The 16,975-nt window shown below is 47.1% G+C and overlaps 1 protein-coding gene across 1 annotated transcript; it reads left to right on the forward strand.

Moving 5' to 3' along the window:
• The first annotated feature begins 3,733 nt into the window (after positions 1 to 3,733).
• Positions 3,734 to 13,345, forward strand: UTP11 (UTP11 small subunit processome component). Its single transcript, XM_045859132.1, has 8 exons — positions 3,734 to 3,932; positions 7,000 to 7,061; positions 8,240 to 8,342; positions 8,729 to 8,842; positions 9,329 to 9,422; positions 9,519 to 9,649; positions 12,137 to 12,247; positions 12,961 to 13,345. The coding sequence occupies exons 1-8, from the start codon at positions 3,870 to 3,872 to the stop codon at positions 13,042 to 13,044; spliced, it is 762 nt and encodes a 253-aa protein (XP_045715088.1). The 5' UTR covers positions 3,734 to 3,869; the 3' UTR covers positions 13,045 to 13,345.
• Positions 13,346 to 16,975: the final 3,630 nt, after the last annotated feature.

Genomic DNA, 16,975 nt, shown 5'->3' on the forward strand with positions numbered 1-16,975 from the left:
ACCACAGGCACCAGCTATCTGGAATCCAGCGAGTGAGCAGCCAGCCCATGGGTGGGTCCTTTCTCTGGGATTTGTCTTGCAGGTGTAGGAGACTCCCAGCCCTAGAGAGTGCAGGGAAGACTGCCTGTTTGGAGTAGATGGCAAAAAAGTCTCCTCTGTCCCTGACCGGTGTGACTCGGTTGGGTATCCTTCCACAAAGAGAAAGGTCACCAGTTTGATTTCTGGTCAGGGCACATGAGTTGCAGGCGTGGTCCCTGGTTGGGGCACCTCTGAGAGGTAACCAATTGATGTTTTTCTCACACGTCGATGTTTCTCTCCCTTTCTTTCTCCTTCCTTTCCCCTCTCTCTAAAAATAAGTGAATAAAACCTTTAAAAAAAAGTCTCCTCTGGGGGAAGGGAACCAGTGAGCAGCCTTCCGAAAGGGGGGGGGGTACTAGTGAATGAGTGAATAAGGATGGTGCTGGATCAAAGGTAGAGTTGGGGTCTCTGGTATTTACTCATGGTTTGAACAGTCTTAATAAGAGCCCATCTTTCCTGTGTTTCTACTTTGCACCAGCCTTGTCTGGGCGCTTTACATGTATTAATGTACTTTGTTTCCCAACAACTTTTTTTGATAAAGGATTTTCTTTTTTTAAAGGCTTTCATTTACTTTTTAGAGAGAGGAGAAGGGAGGGAGAAAGAGAGGGAAACATCAAGGTTGCCTGTTGCACACCCCCAACTGAGGACCTGGCCCACAACCCAGGCATGTGTCCTGACTGGGAATCGAACCGGCAACATTTTGGTTTGCAGGCCAGCACTCAATCCACTGAGCCATACCAGCCAGGGCCCAACAACCTTTGCAATATGTATTTTTTCCCCTGTTTTAACGATGAGGAAATGGAGGCATAGAGAAAGTAAGTAACCTGTCAATGGTGACAGAGCTAATACTGGCAGGCTGGATTCAAATTCAATCAAGTGTCAAAATTCCTAATGCCAAAAAAGAATGTGGGGGCTAAAAATATTAATAGTTTTTCTCCCACCTTTTTAAGTTCCTCTGGCTGGGCCAATCATCAAATTAACAGAGAAGATTAATAGGAGAAAATCAAAGATTTTAATACATGTTCATGGGGAATCCACGTAGGCATGAAAATTCCAAAGACAGCAAGGCAACATGGGGTACAGACTTTTTTGGACAGAGGAGAAAGTGAAGGGAATGGGGTATTAGATTTCTGAGTGTTTTGTTTGTTAATTAACAGCTTAAAATCAATATCCCAAATGGCAGCTTCAGGGTAGCAAAACTTTTGTTCTCTTCAAGAGCCTAACTGTTAGACTCGACAGTCTCTGTAGTCATTTCACCTCTTTAAGCCTCAGTCTCCTCATCTGTGAAGAGCGGATGACTTCCTGTCTCACAGCATTCTTGTGAGTGTTGGATGAGAACACACAGTAGGCATTCAATATGTGGGACCTCTCTCTGCCTGCCACATACACTCCCTTTCATGGTCAAGTGTTAGGTTCTGCTAGTGGACCTGGAGTCTGAAGGCCAGAAAAAGTTGGATTTCTGACTTGGCCCAGCCTGGGGAAGGGGAACTGGTGAAGGGCAAGGGCTGTTTATCATTGTTGTTCCTGATGCCTAAACTGTAAGTGCCCCCTCCGGTTCCCCTCTCCATTTCCAGCTCCCCAGTGGGCTCACATTTCCCTGCCTGCTCTATTTCCAGTGACTCAGGAGGACGTGCCCCAGGGAGGTCCAGGGAACAGCCACATGGACTCCCTGTTCCTGTTTCCCATCAGTCTTCCCCCCCTCTCCAGGGAACAGGTGTGTCTGAGCCCGGGGCTGGAAGCAGAGCCTGAGTGCCGGATGACTAGCCTTTTGGAAGTGAGATCTGGTTGTCCCTTCGCTCACTCAGGAGGTCCCCACACACCCTTATCTTATGGTGAAAGGGGGCTTGCTCAGGGTCTCCCAACTGTTCGCTCACCTTGGGTTTTCAAAAGGAGGCCTTGGGTGGTGACTGAGAGGCTTCTCATGGTTTCCTCTGGGTGCTGAATCACTCTGATGCTTGTAACCACAAGCCCTCCTCACAGTGAGAAAACTTCTTTCCTTCTTTGGGTGTATTGCTCACTCTTACCCCTTGGGCTGCCTAGGGTTCCTTCCCCCTTCCCAGTGTACAGAGCTGTCTTCTCCTGGGTATATCAATCACTCAGTGTCTTCTTCAGAGAGAGTGGCAGGCATGACTGGAGCTGCCACCTCCTCACTCTGCCTGAAGGCTGGGCTTCTTAATCAAAATGAGGCTGGAAATGTGGGTATGGGCCAGATCACGAAGGGCCTTGTCTTTCCACGGTTAAGTAACAAATGAGATGGAATGGTGTTAGTGCATATAGCCCTAGTTGGGGAAGGTTCAGACTCAGAGGCAGAAAAAGAATTTTTTTTTAACACCGCAGATCCCAGCTACTCTCAGCTCTTTCATGCCCACTGGTCTACTGGACTTGCACAAGGGACAGAGGGGTTTCCCCACAGCTCCTCAGCTGGAGGAGTGAGCCCTGTTGTGTGATATGGGAACAATTACAGAACTCGATGGCGGCCAGCTTTATGTGATGGGAAAGAAATGAAGTGCCTCTGGAGCTCTCTGCTGCACCCAACCCTCTCTCTGTCCTTACAGTTAGGTTTAGTAATAATAACAGTAATAGCTCCGTTTGATTGTGAACACAGCATTTTAAACATACTGTTTCATTTAATGCTCACAACCATTCTAGGTCTAGTATTATTGCCTTAATTTTACAGATGGGGAGACCAAAGTCGAGTGAAGCTAACTTTGTCTTGGCTGGTAGCAGGTAGGATCAGAACACACCTCTATGGTTTAAGGTCCCAGTCATTTACATTGTACTGCCTCTGACACTCATTCTGTCAACCAGCCGTTCTCTTGAGCATGTAAGACTCAACTGTAAAGCTACTGCCTTGATGTAACTCCTTCATTTAACTGTGAGCCCCTTGAGGGACTTATAAAGCAAGCAATGCATGCCAGTATTACTGTTTTATGGATGAGAAAAATGATGCTCATTAAAGTCAAGTGACTTGTCAGAAGTCAGAAAGCCAGTAGGTGACACAGCCAGACATGATTTTAAGATGTTGTTTCTCTATAGCAGAGGTTCCCAATCCCCAGGCCGCAAACCGGGACCCGAAAGAAGCTCGCCTGATCTCCGTCTCCAGTCTCCGCCCCCGTTGACCCCCCCGCCCGCCCGCCCGCAGTTCACTGCGGGGAGGTGCGCGACAGCAAGCAAGTGAAGCATCGCCTAGCTCCGCCTCCTGACGCCCCCTCCCCCCGCCGCCTGAGCTCCGTCTCCTATTCCACTCCACTCCGCACCCCCGCCCCCGCCCCCCACCTCAGTCCATTGAAAAACCGGTCCCTAGTGCTAAAAAGGTTAGGGACCGCTGCTCTATAGGGCGCTTTTTTCGGTATATCCTAAAATTCACACAACTCCAGGCTTCAAATGCACCGCCTAAATACCGCAAGTGGGACGCGGCCATAGGTTACTGCGCATGCGCACACTCAAGTTCAGCTCGGCGGAGACAGCGTTAGCCACGTGTTCCCAGGTGCCAACGCGAGCAGAGCGCGAAGGCGAGGTACACGTAGACAAGCTCTGGCGAATGAGAACTGGCTCCTGTAGAGTCAGGAGACTAGACTTAGAGAACTACACTTCCCAGGGTAGCCTGTGGTGGACGCCTTTGCTAGATGACGTACTTCCGGAACAGCAGGCGCCGCAAAGGCGGCGGAAAGGAAGGGGGCGGTTCTAAGCCGCCAGCAGCTGGGCTTGTTTCCCGTAGGATCGGTGGACTGGGCGACTGAGGTGGTGTGGAACCGGCGTTGTCTACTGAGCTTTCCCACGCGTGAGCAGGCATGGCGGCGGCTTTTCGGAAGGCAGCTAAGTCCCGACAGCGGGAACACCGAGAGCGAAGCCAGGTAGGACCGCATAGGCTCCACGAGCGCCGGCTCTTTGCCACGTGTCCTTCTCTCGCCCCAGCCCCCTCTCTGCCTGCGAGTACCGGTCTGTTTTGTACCCAGATACTGCGTTGAAGTGAATGCAAATATGGTAATGGCGCCTGCGTGCCTGGGGCGGAGCCACGTTCTTTAGGAAACAGTGCCTTGTTCTCTCTGGGAAGGGCATGGGTATAATCAAAGCTATCTTGCAAATTTTCAATGGGGTAATTAAATGGTATACTGTGTGTAAAGGGCTCGACCTCTGTGGAAGCTGAGGTCAAAGCTCACAGCCAGTAAGAGCGCCGGTTGGAAGTGGCCACCACATCTAAAGAAGCTCTGCCTGAAGAGGCGGGAATTACAAATACGGTGTCATCGCGGGCTTTTTGGACCATGAAGATCTGCCACATGAAATTTTTGTGTATGTCTCATCCTGTAATGTTGGTGTTTTCCATCCCCATTATACAAATGAGGAAACTGAGGTCCAGAGGGCCAAAGTGACTTGCCCAGTCACAAACACCAAGTTCAGGCCCAATAAACAGTTGTAGGTCTTCTCTGGAGGGGGTTTGTGGGGGAAGGTTGAGTAGGAATTCGCGTAAGGTATGCAGAATCAATTTATTTCACTCCTACGTCTGCAAGACAAATGATGGGAATCACTTAATATCCGATCCGGAAAGGCTCTTAGAGCTATCTGGTCTAGCTTCCTTTTACAGGTGGGAAAGAGAGGGAGAGAGATGTGGCTAAAGTCGTGGTGCCAGCTGATGGGGTGGGCCTAAGGCCTCTTAATCGCAGTTCAGCCTTCCTACTTAATAGCATTTATGAGACATTTACTGCTTATTTACTGTGTGCTCCGTAGTGTGCTGGGAACGACAGTGTAATTTGCCACCTTGTTTGGACCTACCTATGTGTGGATCTATCTAAAAGTATTAGGAGCTGGAAGTGCTCACTTACTGTGTGCCAGAGCCAGACAACGTGCAAAATGCTGCCCTCTCATTGTCTCACTTAACTCTCAGCAGTGTGTGGGAGTAGGTACAATTGCCTTCTCTCATTTGCAGGTGGGGAAACCAAGGTTCCGATGGGTAATTTGCCCAAAGACATACAGCTCTACTTGGTAAATGGCAAAACCAGGAATCGGACCAAGTGTTTTGGATCCAGAGGCTACTAGAAGATGAATAAAGAGGCAACTTTATGAATAGAGGTGGCAGGTAAAATATGGCAAGGGAGGAGTGTAGGTGGGAAGAGTAGAGATGATGAGCAAAAGCATCGTTGGACTCGGAAGGCCGTGATAATGGCTGCCACGCTTCTAGCACTGGCTGTTGGTTAGGTACAGCCCAGCGTGCTGTACAAGGATTATCTCATACAATCCTACAAGCATCACTATGAGGTGGATGTTATCCTCATTCTACAAATGAGGCATCTGCTGCTGAAAGAGATTGAACCGTGTGTCCAAAGTAGCAGATTTGGGTTAGCAGAGAAGACAGAGGGCTTTCGAGGCTGGTCATGAACAAGCCAAGGCCATGGCTGGAGAGGAGGAGGAGTAGAGGGTCTGTGGGAGTGGTGTGGAGAAGGCCACGCTGGGAAGGATGGTAAGCACATTGACAAGAGCACTCCTGTTTGGGTCAAGTTTGGACTTTATTCCATAGGTCCTTCACTGAGGCAGTGGGGAGCTGTCGAAGGTATTCTGCATGGAGAGGGGTGTGTAATTATGTGAACAATTTCAGATACATGCTAAGTTTTTTTTTAACGCTGATGTACATTCAGGTGGACGTGGCATCTTTCAGGATCTGTGCCCCGTGGTGTTGCCCTTGAGTTTTCTTTCTCCACTCTCTGTCAGCTTCCCTCGGTCTGCTATAATTAAAATAAACATGATCAGGAGAGGTTTGGGGTGCTATTTTTAAATATTGAATTATTTATTGCATTACTGCAAGGATAAACGATGAGAAGGATGACTGTTAAAAATTCCACCAAAATTACTATACAAGTGTGAACAATAGAGAAGTGGATGCACTTCCTCAAAAGTCGACATCATTCAGAGCGGAAGAGGATGCAGTGCAGTGGGGAGGGGAAGAGCGCAGACTGGCCCCAGATAGAGTGGGCTCCGCTTCTAGCTTTGCCATTTACTAGTTCTGTGTTCTTGGCCAAGTCATTCTCTAAACCTTATTCCCCTTCAGAATACTGGGATAACCATTTCTTTGTCTGCTCTGCCTACTTTCCATGGTTGTTGTGGGGGTTAAATGAGATCGTATGTGACGAGCATAGCGGATTGCTTTGTAGCAGAGTGAGTACTTAATCAACGTGGCCTGTTATGATGATGCAGGCACAGACATGTAGCACAGACCCTGACATATGTCACATGTTCAACAAATGGCAGCTCGTAGAAAGATAACAGATATAATCCTTGCACCCTTCGTGCTATCCAAGTGCCATAGAAAGTGCGTTCTGTCATATTTGGTTCCCTCTCATACCTTGTACCAAAGGTACAAAAATAACAGTAAACATATGCCAGACACTTTCTATGGGCCAAGCTGCGTGCTGCCACTACCACTTCCAGAGGCTCATTTCATCCTCGCGTTAACCACGAGGAGTAGATACTGTTCTTATTTTGTAGTTAGGGAACAGGAGCTCAGAGAAGTTAAGTGACTTGTCCAAGGTCACAGATTGTTAAGAGGTAAAGCTTGGATTTCAGCCCAATTCTCCAGAGCCCAATTTAGCTCTCTTAGCACAGTTGCCTCCCTGTTACTATGTTTTCCCTTCATAGTATTTTATAAACCCTTGGATTAAGTCTGTAGTAATTTTAGTACAACTGGCAACTGCTTGCTTAGTGCCGAGTCATTGTGGCTTCTCTCTGTCCTTAATAGGCCAAGAAACCTACTATGGCAGTGCTTGTGACCTCTCTGGCACCTGCACTGTTCCTCTCATCCTTGGGCAGTGCCCAGGTGGGGGAGGGAAGGGAACAGGGTATTGAGTTGGCTCCAAGGACATGGGTTTACTGAGCACTCCAGCGATGCCTATTCCCTTCGTATTGTATGGAAACTTAACTTTTGTCTTCTAGCCTGGCTTTCGAAAACATCTGGGCCTGCTGGAAAAAAAGAAAGATTACAAACTTCGTGCAAAGTGAGTTCAGTCTTTCTGGTGGAGACGCTGCCAAGGCAGCTTACAGCCTCCCTGCGCTGTAGCTGAACTGCCTGAGTGTCCAGCAGGGGATAATTTCCTGCCATTGATAAAACGGCCAGCTCTGGCAGCCTGTCAGATACTTGTCTGTGACCCTAAACTTCTCTCTTTATTTAGGCAGACCATTATTTATTTAACTGTAGTTGCATTGTGAAATTTTTTATTATATTGCTACAGATCATGTTCTCGCAGTGGCTTTGATTTGCCCCTGCCTTGGTGTTTGAGCCAAAAGCTGAGGCTTTTTTCTCTCCCTTTTCTTGAAGTGCAAGATATAATCTAAAATTCCAGTTGTTGAGTGTGGAATGAAGTGAAGTGAAAGATGGATTCATGAGACTGAGCGTGGGTGATAATGAACTCTGAAAACATTTTATAAAACAATTATTCCCATTCTTTCCTTCATACTTCATTTCCAAAATACTCAAAATACTTTATAATTATTTGTTAGCCAGGCATGTCAGCTGAAGTCCTTTCCATGCCCATAGTACAGATGGTGGGCGATGGGTCACTGTGAGTCCCCAGAGTTTTTAAGGCTAGTAATAATAATCGCAGGCTGTTTACTGGGCCAGACAATGTTCTAGGAGAGTTACAGGTTTTATGCTCATTTATTCTTCCCAACAACCTTCTGGGATACTGCTGTTAACGCACCCACTGTACAGATTAAACGAGGATCCAGAGTGGCTACCTAACCTACCCAAGGTTACTCAGCCGGAAGTGGTGGAGTCAAGGTTTGAACCCAGGGTGTCTGACTCCAGAGTCTATAATTTTAGCCACTAGGGTGTGACTGCACTGTGTGATTTCTGAATCTCACTGGGGCACTTGGTGCCCAGGCTCCCATCAGAACCCAGTTTTAGTTTGTGCTTTGTTTGGTTTCGCCTTTTAATGATAGAAAGGGCGCTGAAACACATGTGAGATAGGAACAGTTAATTTCAAGTAGGATTGGGCCAGGAGAGGACCTGCAGAGACAGGAGCTCAACATCAGTGATGGTGGAGTGTGGATCAAACTGTCATTGCTTTGGCTTTTTTGAGTTTCATTTTGTGTGAACTTGAGGTGGTTGTGAAGTTTGCTTGTTGTGTTTTTTTTCTTCTTCTTTGCTATGAACTTTGTTTAACCTGCCTTTTAGTGACTACCGGAAAAAGCAAGAATACCTCAGAGCTCTCCGGAAGAAAGCTCTTGAAAAAAATCCAGATGAATTTTATTATAAAATGACTCGCGTTAAACTCCAGGTGGGTGTCTAATGGATCAGTTGTGTTTTTGAGCTTCAACATAATACATAAAGTAAAGATGGGGAAGGAGATGGAGAGAAAGAGCATTGGCCTTTATTTAGCCTCTCTCCAGTTGGTCCAGGTGCTCGTGACCAGTATTCTGGGCAAAACTGCCCCTTCAGTGTAGCATGGGTTTCTGCCCCCGACTCTGAGTTGTCTTCTGCCTGGAGCTCTTCTAAGAATGGGTGGCTGGAGGTGCTCAATTGACCGTGCACCTTGAGGTCCAGTGCATTGAATGGCTGTTGTGTAAAGCATTTGGTTGCCTTTGTTCCGACCATGAACTATGTCAGCAACTTAGTAATGGTTTTAATCTAATAGAGAATGTATCTTTTAAATTTGGATTTCAGGATGGAGTTCATGTTATTAAGGAGACTAAGGAAGAAGTAACTCCAGAACAGCTGAAACTGATGAGAACTCAAGATGTCAAATATGTAGAAATGAAAAGGGTTGCAGAAGCTAAGGTAACAGCTGAAACTCTTTGTTCTGGTGTATGTATTTTTGTCGGTTAGGAAGAGATATAGATTCATGAATCTGAAGTTATACATTGATTTCTTCTGGCATTTATAGTCTTGAAGTATGCTTCATTGTGAAAGTGATTTAGAAGCATGGTAGAACGGAAAGAGTTTAATGTGGCGAATGAGACAAACTTAATTTGGATTCTGGCTCTGCCATTAATTATGCCCAAATTATGGGCAAATTGATCCCTGTGAAGCTCTTTCCTCATTTCTGTCTCATTGGATTGTTGTAAGGATTAAACAAGTTTTGGATTATGCCAAGTCTGACACACGTTTGGTGCTTGGTACATTCTACTGGTTCTTTCCTTTAAAACAATGAAGCAATTTCTTTGCTGGCTGGTGAGAATGATGTGAAACGGTTTAAGTTTTGCAAATTCATTTGTGAACCCTACAAGAACCCAATATAGAATGAGACCATATTCTGTGTTCTAGAAAATTGAAAGACTGAAGTCAGAGCTCCACCTGCTGGATTTCCAGGGGAAGCAGCAGAATAAGCATGTGTTCTTTTTCGACACGAAAAAGGAAGGTATGGGCTGGTTGAAGGTTCCTGGGACAGTCGGGCACACTTGTCTGTGTGGTCTGGTGTCCGAGACAGTGCCTCATGGATCGTTTTGACTTTCAGTTGAACAGTTTGATATCGCAACGCACCTGCGAACAGCCCCGGAGTTAGTGGACAGGGTCTTCAACAGACCCACGATAGAGACCTTGCAGAAGGAGAAAGTGAAAGGAGTTACTGAACAGACTCGGCTTAAGGTAATTTACTGTTTTTCTTTTTTGCCACTAAATTTTGTATCCTTTTTATTCCTGGAAAACTCATTAAATTCCCTTAGAAGGAGGGTTTGATGGTGGGAATGGGAGTGGAGGAGAGTTTCTTGGTTTCTAGGTTTGGAGGGTGGGTAGCATAGTGGTCAGGAGTTCAGGTTTTTGGCCTTTCGTCCTGCATTTGAATCCAAACTCTGGTCCTGGGCTTTGCGCTTTCAATGCTTGTAACAAGTGCCAACAGATTTTTCCTTTTCATTTTTTTAAAATTACTTATAGGGGGTGGGGAGAGAGAAACATCGATTTTGTTATTCCACTTACTTACCCATTCACGGGTTGCTTCTTGCATGTGCCCTGACTGGGCACTGAACCCTCAACCTTGGTGTATTGGGATGATGCTCGAAACAGTTGAGCAGCCCGACCAGGGCCAGGTGACAACAGTTTTAAAACACTGAGAAAGGAGGGGGCACTGGAGATTAATGGATCTGGGGTACTTTGATACTGAACCTTTAGCAGTGAATACACGTATCAAAAAGTCTTTAATGTGAATTTGCACCAAAAATTTTTATCTTATTTTTAATCCATATCTGAGGATATGTTTATTGACTTTATTTTTTTAAAGACTTTATTTACTTATTTATTTTTAGATAGAGGAGACAGGAAAGAGAAAGAGAGGGACGGAAATAATCACTACGTGGTTGCCTTTCAAGTGTCGCTTGCTGGGGACCTGGCCTGCAACCCAGGCATGTGCCCTGACTGGGAATCCAACTGTGACCCTTTGTTTCACAGGCCTGCGCTCAATCCACTGAGCTATACCAGCCAGGCTTAGAGAGAGAGGAAAAGGGAGAGAGAGAAAAAAACATTGATTGTCTGCCTCCTGTATGTGCCCCTACTGGAGATCACCCTGCAACCTTTTGGTGTACGGGATGACGCTCCAACCAATTGAGCCACCTGTCATGGCTGTGCCAGAATTTTGAATTGACTTCCTTATGGTGTTTTCCATTACTGTAACTGGGTTTGTACGGAAGACATGCTTTTTCTCAAAGCCGTCTGGAGTTGAACTCTCACTTCTGACTGATTCATTGAAAAAAAAAAAAAAAAACCACCGTGAATGTGTTTCAGTCAGACAGCTGTTCTATTTTGATTTGAATCATTTACACTGCATCAGCTTTGCTTCCAATGTTTAATTTCACAGCAGTTTCTCTAGCTCAGAGGCAGCTAAACTTGCTTTAGTAATATAAATACCCCTAATTAGTTTGACTATATTGGGAAATCCCATAAATTTGACAGTCTGTGCAATAAAGTGAAAACAAAAGCTGTCTGAAACCACTGCTGTGAGACTGTGCTAGAATTAGGGAATTGTTGGAGTGTGAGGCCCAGTAATACTCCCCTCTCTGCAGATAACACTTCCAGCTGAGGAGCCGGCTGACTCGTGTTCTTGTGACAACTCTGTTTGCCAATCAGTTGTGTTTTCAGTCAGCTGAGTCACTGATACTTTTCAAGTATTGTGGTAGTCCCTAAGGAGATTGGTGTTCCAAATTCCTGTGTAGAAGGAAGAATTCACTAACATACCTTTTGAGAAACTGGAAGAGTTTGCATCTTGCTGTTTTTGCCTGCTAATGTTGTTTGTTTCAATGGTTGTGTTTAAGGCAAAATTATTTTTATTAAGAGACTGCGGGTGGGTGGATCACCAAGGAACGATCAGTGTGTATATTGGAGGTGGGTGGGCAGTCCCTAAACGGGCTTTAGGAAGTCTGTGAATACCCTCTTCCCACACTGGAATTTGGAGTAAATAGGTATGTGTATATACAAATTTAGATCATTTAGTTTTGCCTTTCTCAGATGAGGTTCTATGAGAGAGTCAGCTCTACAAATTTGTACACGCATCTGTACATTTTTTTCAAGAAGTAATCCAAAGCTTTCATCAGTTTCTCGGAGGTTTATGATTCCCCCAGATTGAAGGACCATGGGCCTCTGAGGAGCCGTGGGCAGTGAGAACCCTCAGGTCAGCTTCCGCTGAGGAAGTCTGCCTGCAGTCGGAACCTGCGGTTCTCGGAGGCTCGCACTCTGCCTGGTACACCGCTCTGCTTCTCTCCTCACCGCGTGCAGGGTTTCCAGGGCTGGTTCGTTTCCACACCCCCTTAGGTAGCCATACGCTCGCTTGCGTGAAGGTTAAAGCAGCTTAGCGTAGTAGTGGAAAGATTCCTGAGGGCCGTGAGACTCAGGACAGCTCTGACTCTGCTCCAGGAGAACCGAGTGTCCGGGGCAAGTCTCCAAGGTTCTGTTCAACTCTAGAATGTCAGCGCCTAAAGTGGACAACTTTATAGTATTATTACTTAATAGTAATTTACAGTACCTTTGATTCTGGACTGAGATGGGCGTTAAGCCATTTATGCATTGGGGCTTAAGTGGATTAAGAAACAGTTGGTCACTCCTTTTTTATCCTGTTAAGTGTTTTATGAAAATGTGTCTCCTCTGCAGCGGATAGCTAAAGAAAGGCAAAAGCAGTATGACTGCCTGACACAGCGGATTGAACGTGAGAAGAAATTGTTCGTTATTGCACAGAAAATTCAAACACGCAAAGACCTTCTGGTAAGGAGAGAGAGCCTGAGGCTTTCATTCCGCCCCTTGTAAAGGTCTTCACTGAGACTGGATTTCAGCTGTGTGTAAATCAACCCCAGCGAAAATGTCTGCTCCTCAGGGGCAGTGGTTTGAGCCAGTGTCTGTTACTCTGGCATTGTTGAAATGTGCCTTGATTAAGAAGGTAATAAGAGTCTTATTAGTCAGTGCTTTGGAACAGCAAAGGGTAGGATCGGGTAGCATATGAACTTTATAGCTTATGATCAGCTATCTTTAACATTTAAACAGGTTAACAAAGCAGTGCGTGTCACTCACTGGTGTTTAAAAATAGGCAACAATGTGCAGATAAATAACAGAGCTGAGGAATATACGTGCCCCTTTCATATTATGATTCCTCTAAATGTCAAATTCTTCGGTTTTGCACATCATTTAGTTGTGCCTTACTCAACTAGGGTTTGTGAGAGAATCAACTCTACAAAAAAAAAAAGATTTGAGTATGTTTCTTAGTTTTCTCAGGAACCTGTGCACACGAACACCATTGTCCATGCCCAGGGGAGAAGCTGATTCCGTGTGTCCTGGGGTTTCCTCAGGGTGGTTGGGCTTTGTCTCTTGCACTCTGAGAAGGGCCGAAGTAGTGGTTTCCTAATAAGTAAAATAGTTTCTGAACTTCCCTATTTTACAAAACTTTCTCCTACTATTTACTGGTAACCTTTTTTATTTTCTAGGATAAAACTCAGAAGGTGAAGGTAAAGAAAGAAACGGTGAACTCCCCAGCTATTTACAAATTTCAGAGTCGTCGGAAACGCTGAGTGTTCTATAAGCCTTGTCATTCCACACGGGAAAGAATTCTATGTTCTTTTTTTCCCCCGCAGTGATTTCAAATTCCATTAGTGTAAATGACATAGTTTTCTTGTTTGTAATTATAATTTATTGCAGATCTGACATTTGATATAAACAACATTAAAGCCCCTCCTCCCCTCTTACTGCTTTTGGGTGATGAAATTAATCTTATTTTTATATGCTTATTTTTTCATTACGAAAATTACATAATCTCATCACAACAAATTTGGGAAATAAATGCATTCATTCCTAATCCCAGTGCTTATTCGAGAACAGTGAGTAGCTGTCGTGTACCTGCAGTTCTGGGCGCCAGGGCAGTGGGGGTGAGCAGGATGTGAGCGTTCCGGCTTGTCTCCTCCGTGTCTAGAGGCATGCACTGGATTTTGTGTATGTTTTTGTGTTCTGTAGTTGGAAATATAGTAAACAATTTTATATTTTCATTTTTTCACTTAAATCATTTGCTCTTACCCATTTGTTACATCACTAAATTTTTAAAAAGCGATGTATGTTCATAGTAAAAAATAAAATACTATTTCTTTTTTTTTTTTTAAAAGATTTTATTTATTTATTTTTAGAGAGGGAAGGGAGGGGGGAGAGAGAGAGAGAGAGAGAGAGAGAGAGAGAGAGAGAGAGAGAGAGAAACAGAGAGAGAAACATCAATGTGCGGTTGCTGGGGGTTATGGCCTGCAACCCAGGCATGTACCCTGGCTGGGAATCGAACCTGGGACACTTTGGTTCCCAGCCCGCGCTCCATCCACTGAGCTACGCCAGCCAGGGCTATAAAATACTATTTCTAATGTTTGCATCATGTTTTATCCAGGGGATCGTCTGATTTTACCCTCACTCATTCTACGTTTTTGGATGTGCAGGTGGCTTCGTAAGTTAGCCAAGGAGGAGTTTTTTTCTCCTACACACTACAGCTGCAGATAGAAGCCCTTGGGAACCCACCCACCTCTTCTCTATTGAAGCTCCAATCTGAACAGACCTTGCTCTCTGCTCCGGGCCTCTGCACTCCTGGCCAACTCGTAAATCCAAGGCTATAAATGGCTTGGGACAGCCCTCCTTCAACTTGGAGAGGTGGACCCGAGAGTGTGTGTGTGGCAGCTCTTTTCTCAGAGCCCCACCCTTCCCTTACTTGCCCACAGAGGGATGGTAGGTAGGCCCAGGCCGTTAGGGCAGAACTGAGCATGCTCAGCAAATGTGGGAGGAGCAGAGTTGTTTACACCTTGACCCTTGGAGGGGGAACTGCTATACATAGATTTTTTTTTTAGAGATTTTATTTATTTATTTTTAGAGGGGAAAGGAAGTAGAAAGAAGGAGAAAAACATCAATGTGTGGTTGCTTCTTGCACACCCTCTACTGGGGACCTGGCCTGCAACCCAGGCATGTGCCCTGACGGAATTGAACTACGACCCTTTGGTTTGCAGGCCAGCACTCAAACCACTGAGTCACACCAACCAGGGCATGGATTTTAATAATTGTTAAAACTTAAGTTCCCTGACGGCTAGGTACAAAGCCTGAAATGAAAGCCTGTCACCTCCTGTTATACCCAGTGGCATTGAGATCTGGAGGCCGTGGAAAATAGGAAGGGGGGCCAGGGGAATGGAAGCTTGCAGCATTTGCCCTCAGTGCTTCCAGCCCGCTTGTGAGCTCCCTTCTGGGAAGGTGCTAAGTACATGGCAATAGGTATTAGAAGGAACTTGAGTCCTAGCCAGGGGAGGAACTCCCCACATAGGTGTTGGATAGAGGAGTGAGCAGACCAATCTGCATTTTTTTCCTGGGACAAAGTGGCTTGATCTCTGCTCCGACTGTCCCTTGCCTCTGCTGGTTAGGAAGGTGACAGGTGGTAGGGTGTTTGTCTAGATGCTTCTTAAGCACACACCTACACGAAGGTACACTTCCTAGGCTCTCACATTAATAGATGGCAGAAGGCATATGCTACTCAGGCCTCAAACAGGTGCGTGCACATCTGCATACCCTCTGGTGAGCGAGCATACCGCCGGGGTTTCACACACTCATACAAGTCCTCACGTGGTCTGTAGGTGCCCGTTCTGCTTGAAGAGGCTTGTGCACGGGCCGAAGGGGGCTGGAAAGTCCATCCTCGTGGAGTAGTGTAAGTTCCAGGCTGGCGATAGAACCACAGGGATAAGCTAGGTGTCTGGAATTGCGGTCACGCTGAAGGCTGTCTCTGAGGCCCAAGCCTTGTAAGGGAAGAGATTGGCTGTCCCCCGTGAACAGCTTGAGATGTGGGCTCCAGCTTCAAGGAGGCTGGAGTCCTGAAAATAGGCCAGGGCCTCCATGGCCTTGTTGTTTAGTGGGACCTCAGACTCCTGGCTCCTTGCTTGGTTCCTTAGGATCTACCCTCCAGGCGCAGGGGTGGTTTGGGCTCTTGGCCTCCTGCTCTGGCTGTGTGTGCCAAGGGGAATGTGGGCAGCCTACAGGGATGGGGAGCCTTTCCGTGAGTCAGAGCTTGTGTGGTTCAAGTCTCTTGTGCAACCCTAGACTCCAAAGCAGCAACTAACTGGATGACATGGAACCTACCCCTCGGCCGCGCACCACCCCCACCCAGCAGAGACCTGCTCCATTACCACAGTTTAAGCCCCTGCGGACCAAAACAGGAGAGGCTTGAGCCCTAGTTTTATTCCTGAGTAAAATCTGACTAGAGAACTGATTGCTGGTGACAGGGTGGGAAAGGGCCCAGTAGGTGGAGCTGCTGCCCCTTCTCTGGGGTTAGTTCTCAGGCTGCTGAAGTCCACCCAACTTAGCACTAGCACACTGCTTCTGTCGGGCGCATCCTGTATTCCACTGGCGTTTACTGTATATTCGTTTATTAGATTTAATGCCACAGGGAAAACTCTTGTTAAAAAGACTTTTCCCTGCCCTTGCTCCCCTACCTGGAGGTTGGTTTGGCCCCAAGACAAAGACTGGGCAGGAAAGGGCTTTCCCCTGGTTTCTAGCCAGGACCACAGAGGGACTGTCCTGGAGTCCCCAGGGGTCCAGTGGGTGGCTCCACCAAGACTGGGCAGGGGTCTCCCCATGAGCAATGCCGAGTGCGTGTGAGTAGCTGGCTGTGGGGCAGCGAGCACTTAGAGCTGCACGTCTCCCAGCAGGGAAGGCAGCCAGCAGACCTGTGGGGGCTGGTGAGGCCCGGGCCAGTTGGGACTTGAAAGAGTGAGGCAAGCGGGTGTATGGTGCTGGCCTCCCTTCCTCCTCAAGCTCTCCCAGGGTGTCAGTTCACGGAGCCTTGTGCCCGGGGTGTCGGGGGAGGGCGGGCCAGAGCTCGGGTGGGAGTCCTGGCCCGGAGCCCCAGGTGAGTGGAGGGATTGGGGGCGGACCTGAAATACCATCCTGGAGCTGAGCGGGCAGGTTTCTAGGGCTTTTGCAGCTGCCTCCTGGGGTCACAGGGTGCACCCTCTCTTGCCAGTCATGTCACGGGGCCTCCCTGCTGGCAGGCTCCCTCCCAGCAGCATGGGTCTGTCTCAGCAGAAAGTGCTGGGAAGGATCAGAGAGAAGTTGTGAAACTCCAGAAGGGCGGGGCTTCCTTTCCCAAGCCCACCACCGCTTGGAGTTGGGAGGCTGAGAGACCGCGCAGTTCACGCTTCTGCTTGGTCTTTCCTAAACCGCTCTGGTCAAAGGAAAGACACCCCTCCTGCTTCTTCGGACTCCCTAGAAGTCATGTCCTTGTTCTTCTTCCTGGTTCCATCATCATCACCTTTGGGAAGTGCTGTCTGCCTGCTTGTCTCCTAACCAAAGCGTGTGGCTGCTTCTCTCTGCCCCATCTCTCCAGCGGGAGGGGAGCAAACTGCTGGGAGCTGGGGCAGGAGATCAGCCCCGGGCCCCTTGCTTCTGGGCTGGTCCAAACAGAGCCAAGGGCCTGGCTATTTCTAGCTGAGAGGAGTG

The sequence above is a fragment of the Phyllostomus hastatus genome, unplaced genomic scaffold (genome assembly GCF_019186645.2).
Source record: "Phyllostomus hastatus isolate PE091 unplaced genomic scaffold, TTU_PhHast_1.1 phas_scaffold_182, whole genome shotgun sequence".
NCBI classification, from domain to species: Eukaryota; Metazoa; Chordata; class Mammalia; order Chiroptera; family Phyllostomidae; genus Phyllostomus; species Phyllostomus hastatus.

Excerpts from the sequence above, each read along its gene's own strand:
- UTP11 (XM_045859132.1), top strand. The coding sequence starts at position 3,870 with ATGGCGGCGGCTTTTCGGAAGGCAGCTAAGTCCCGACAGCGGGAACAC. Across the intron at positions 9,423-9,518 it reads TTTCGACACGAAAAAGGAAG|TTGAACAGTTTGATATCGCA; the intron begins GTATGGGCTGGT and ends TTTGACTTTCAG. Across the intron at positions 9,650-12,136 it reads CTGAACAGACTCGGCTTAAG|CGGATAGCTAAAGAAAGGCA; the intron begins GTAATTTACTGT and ends TCTCCTCTGCAG.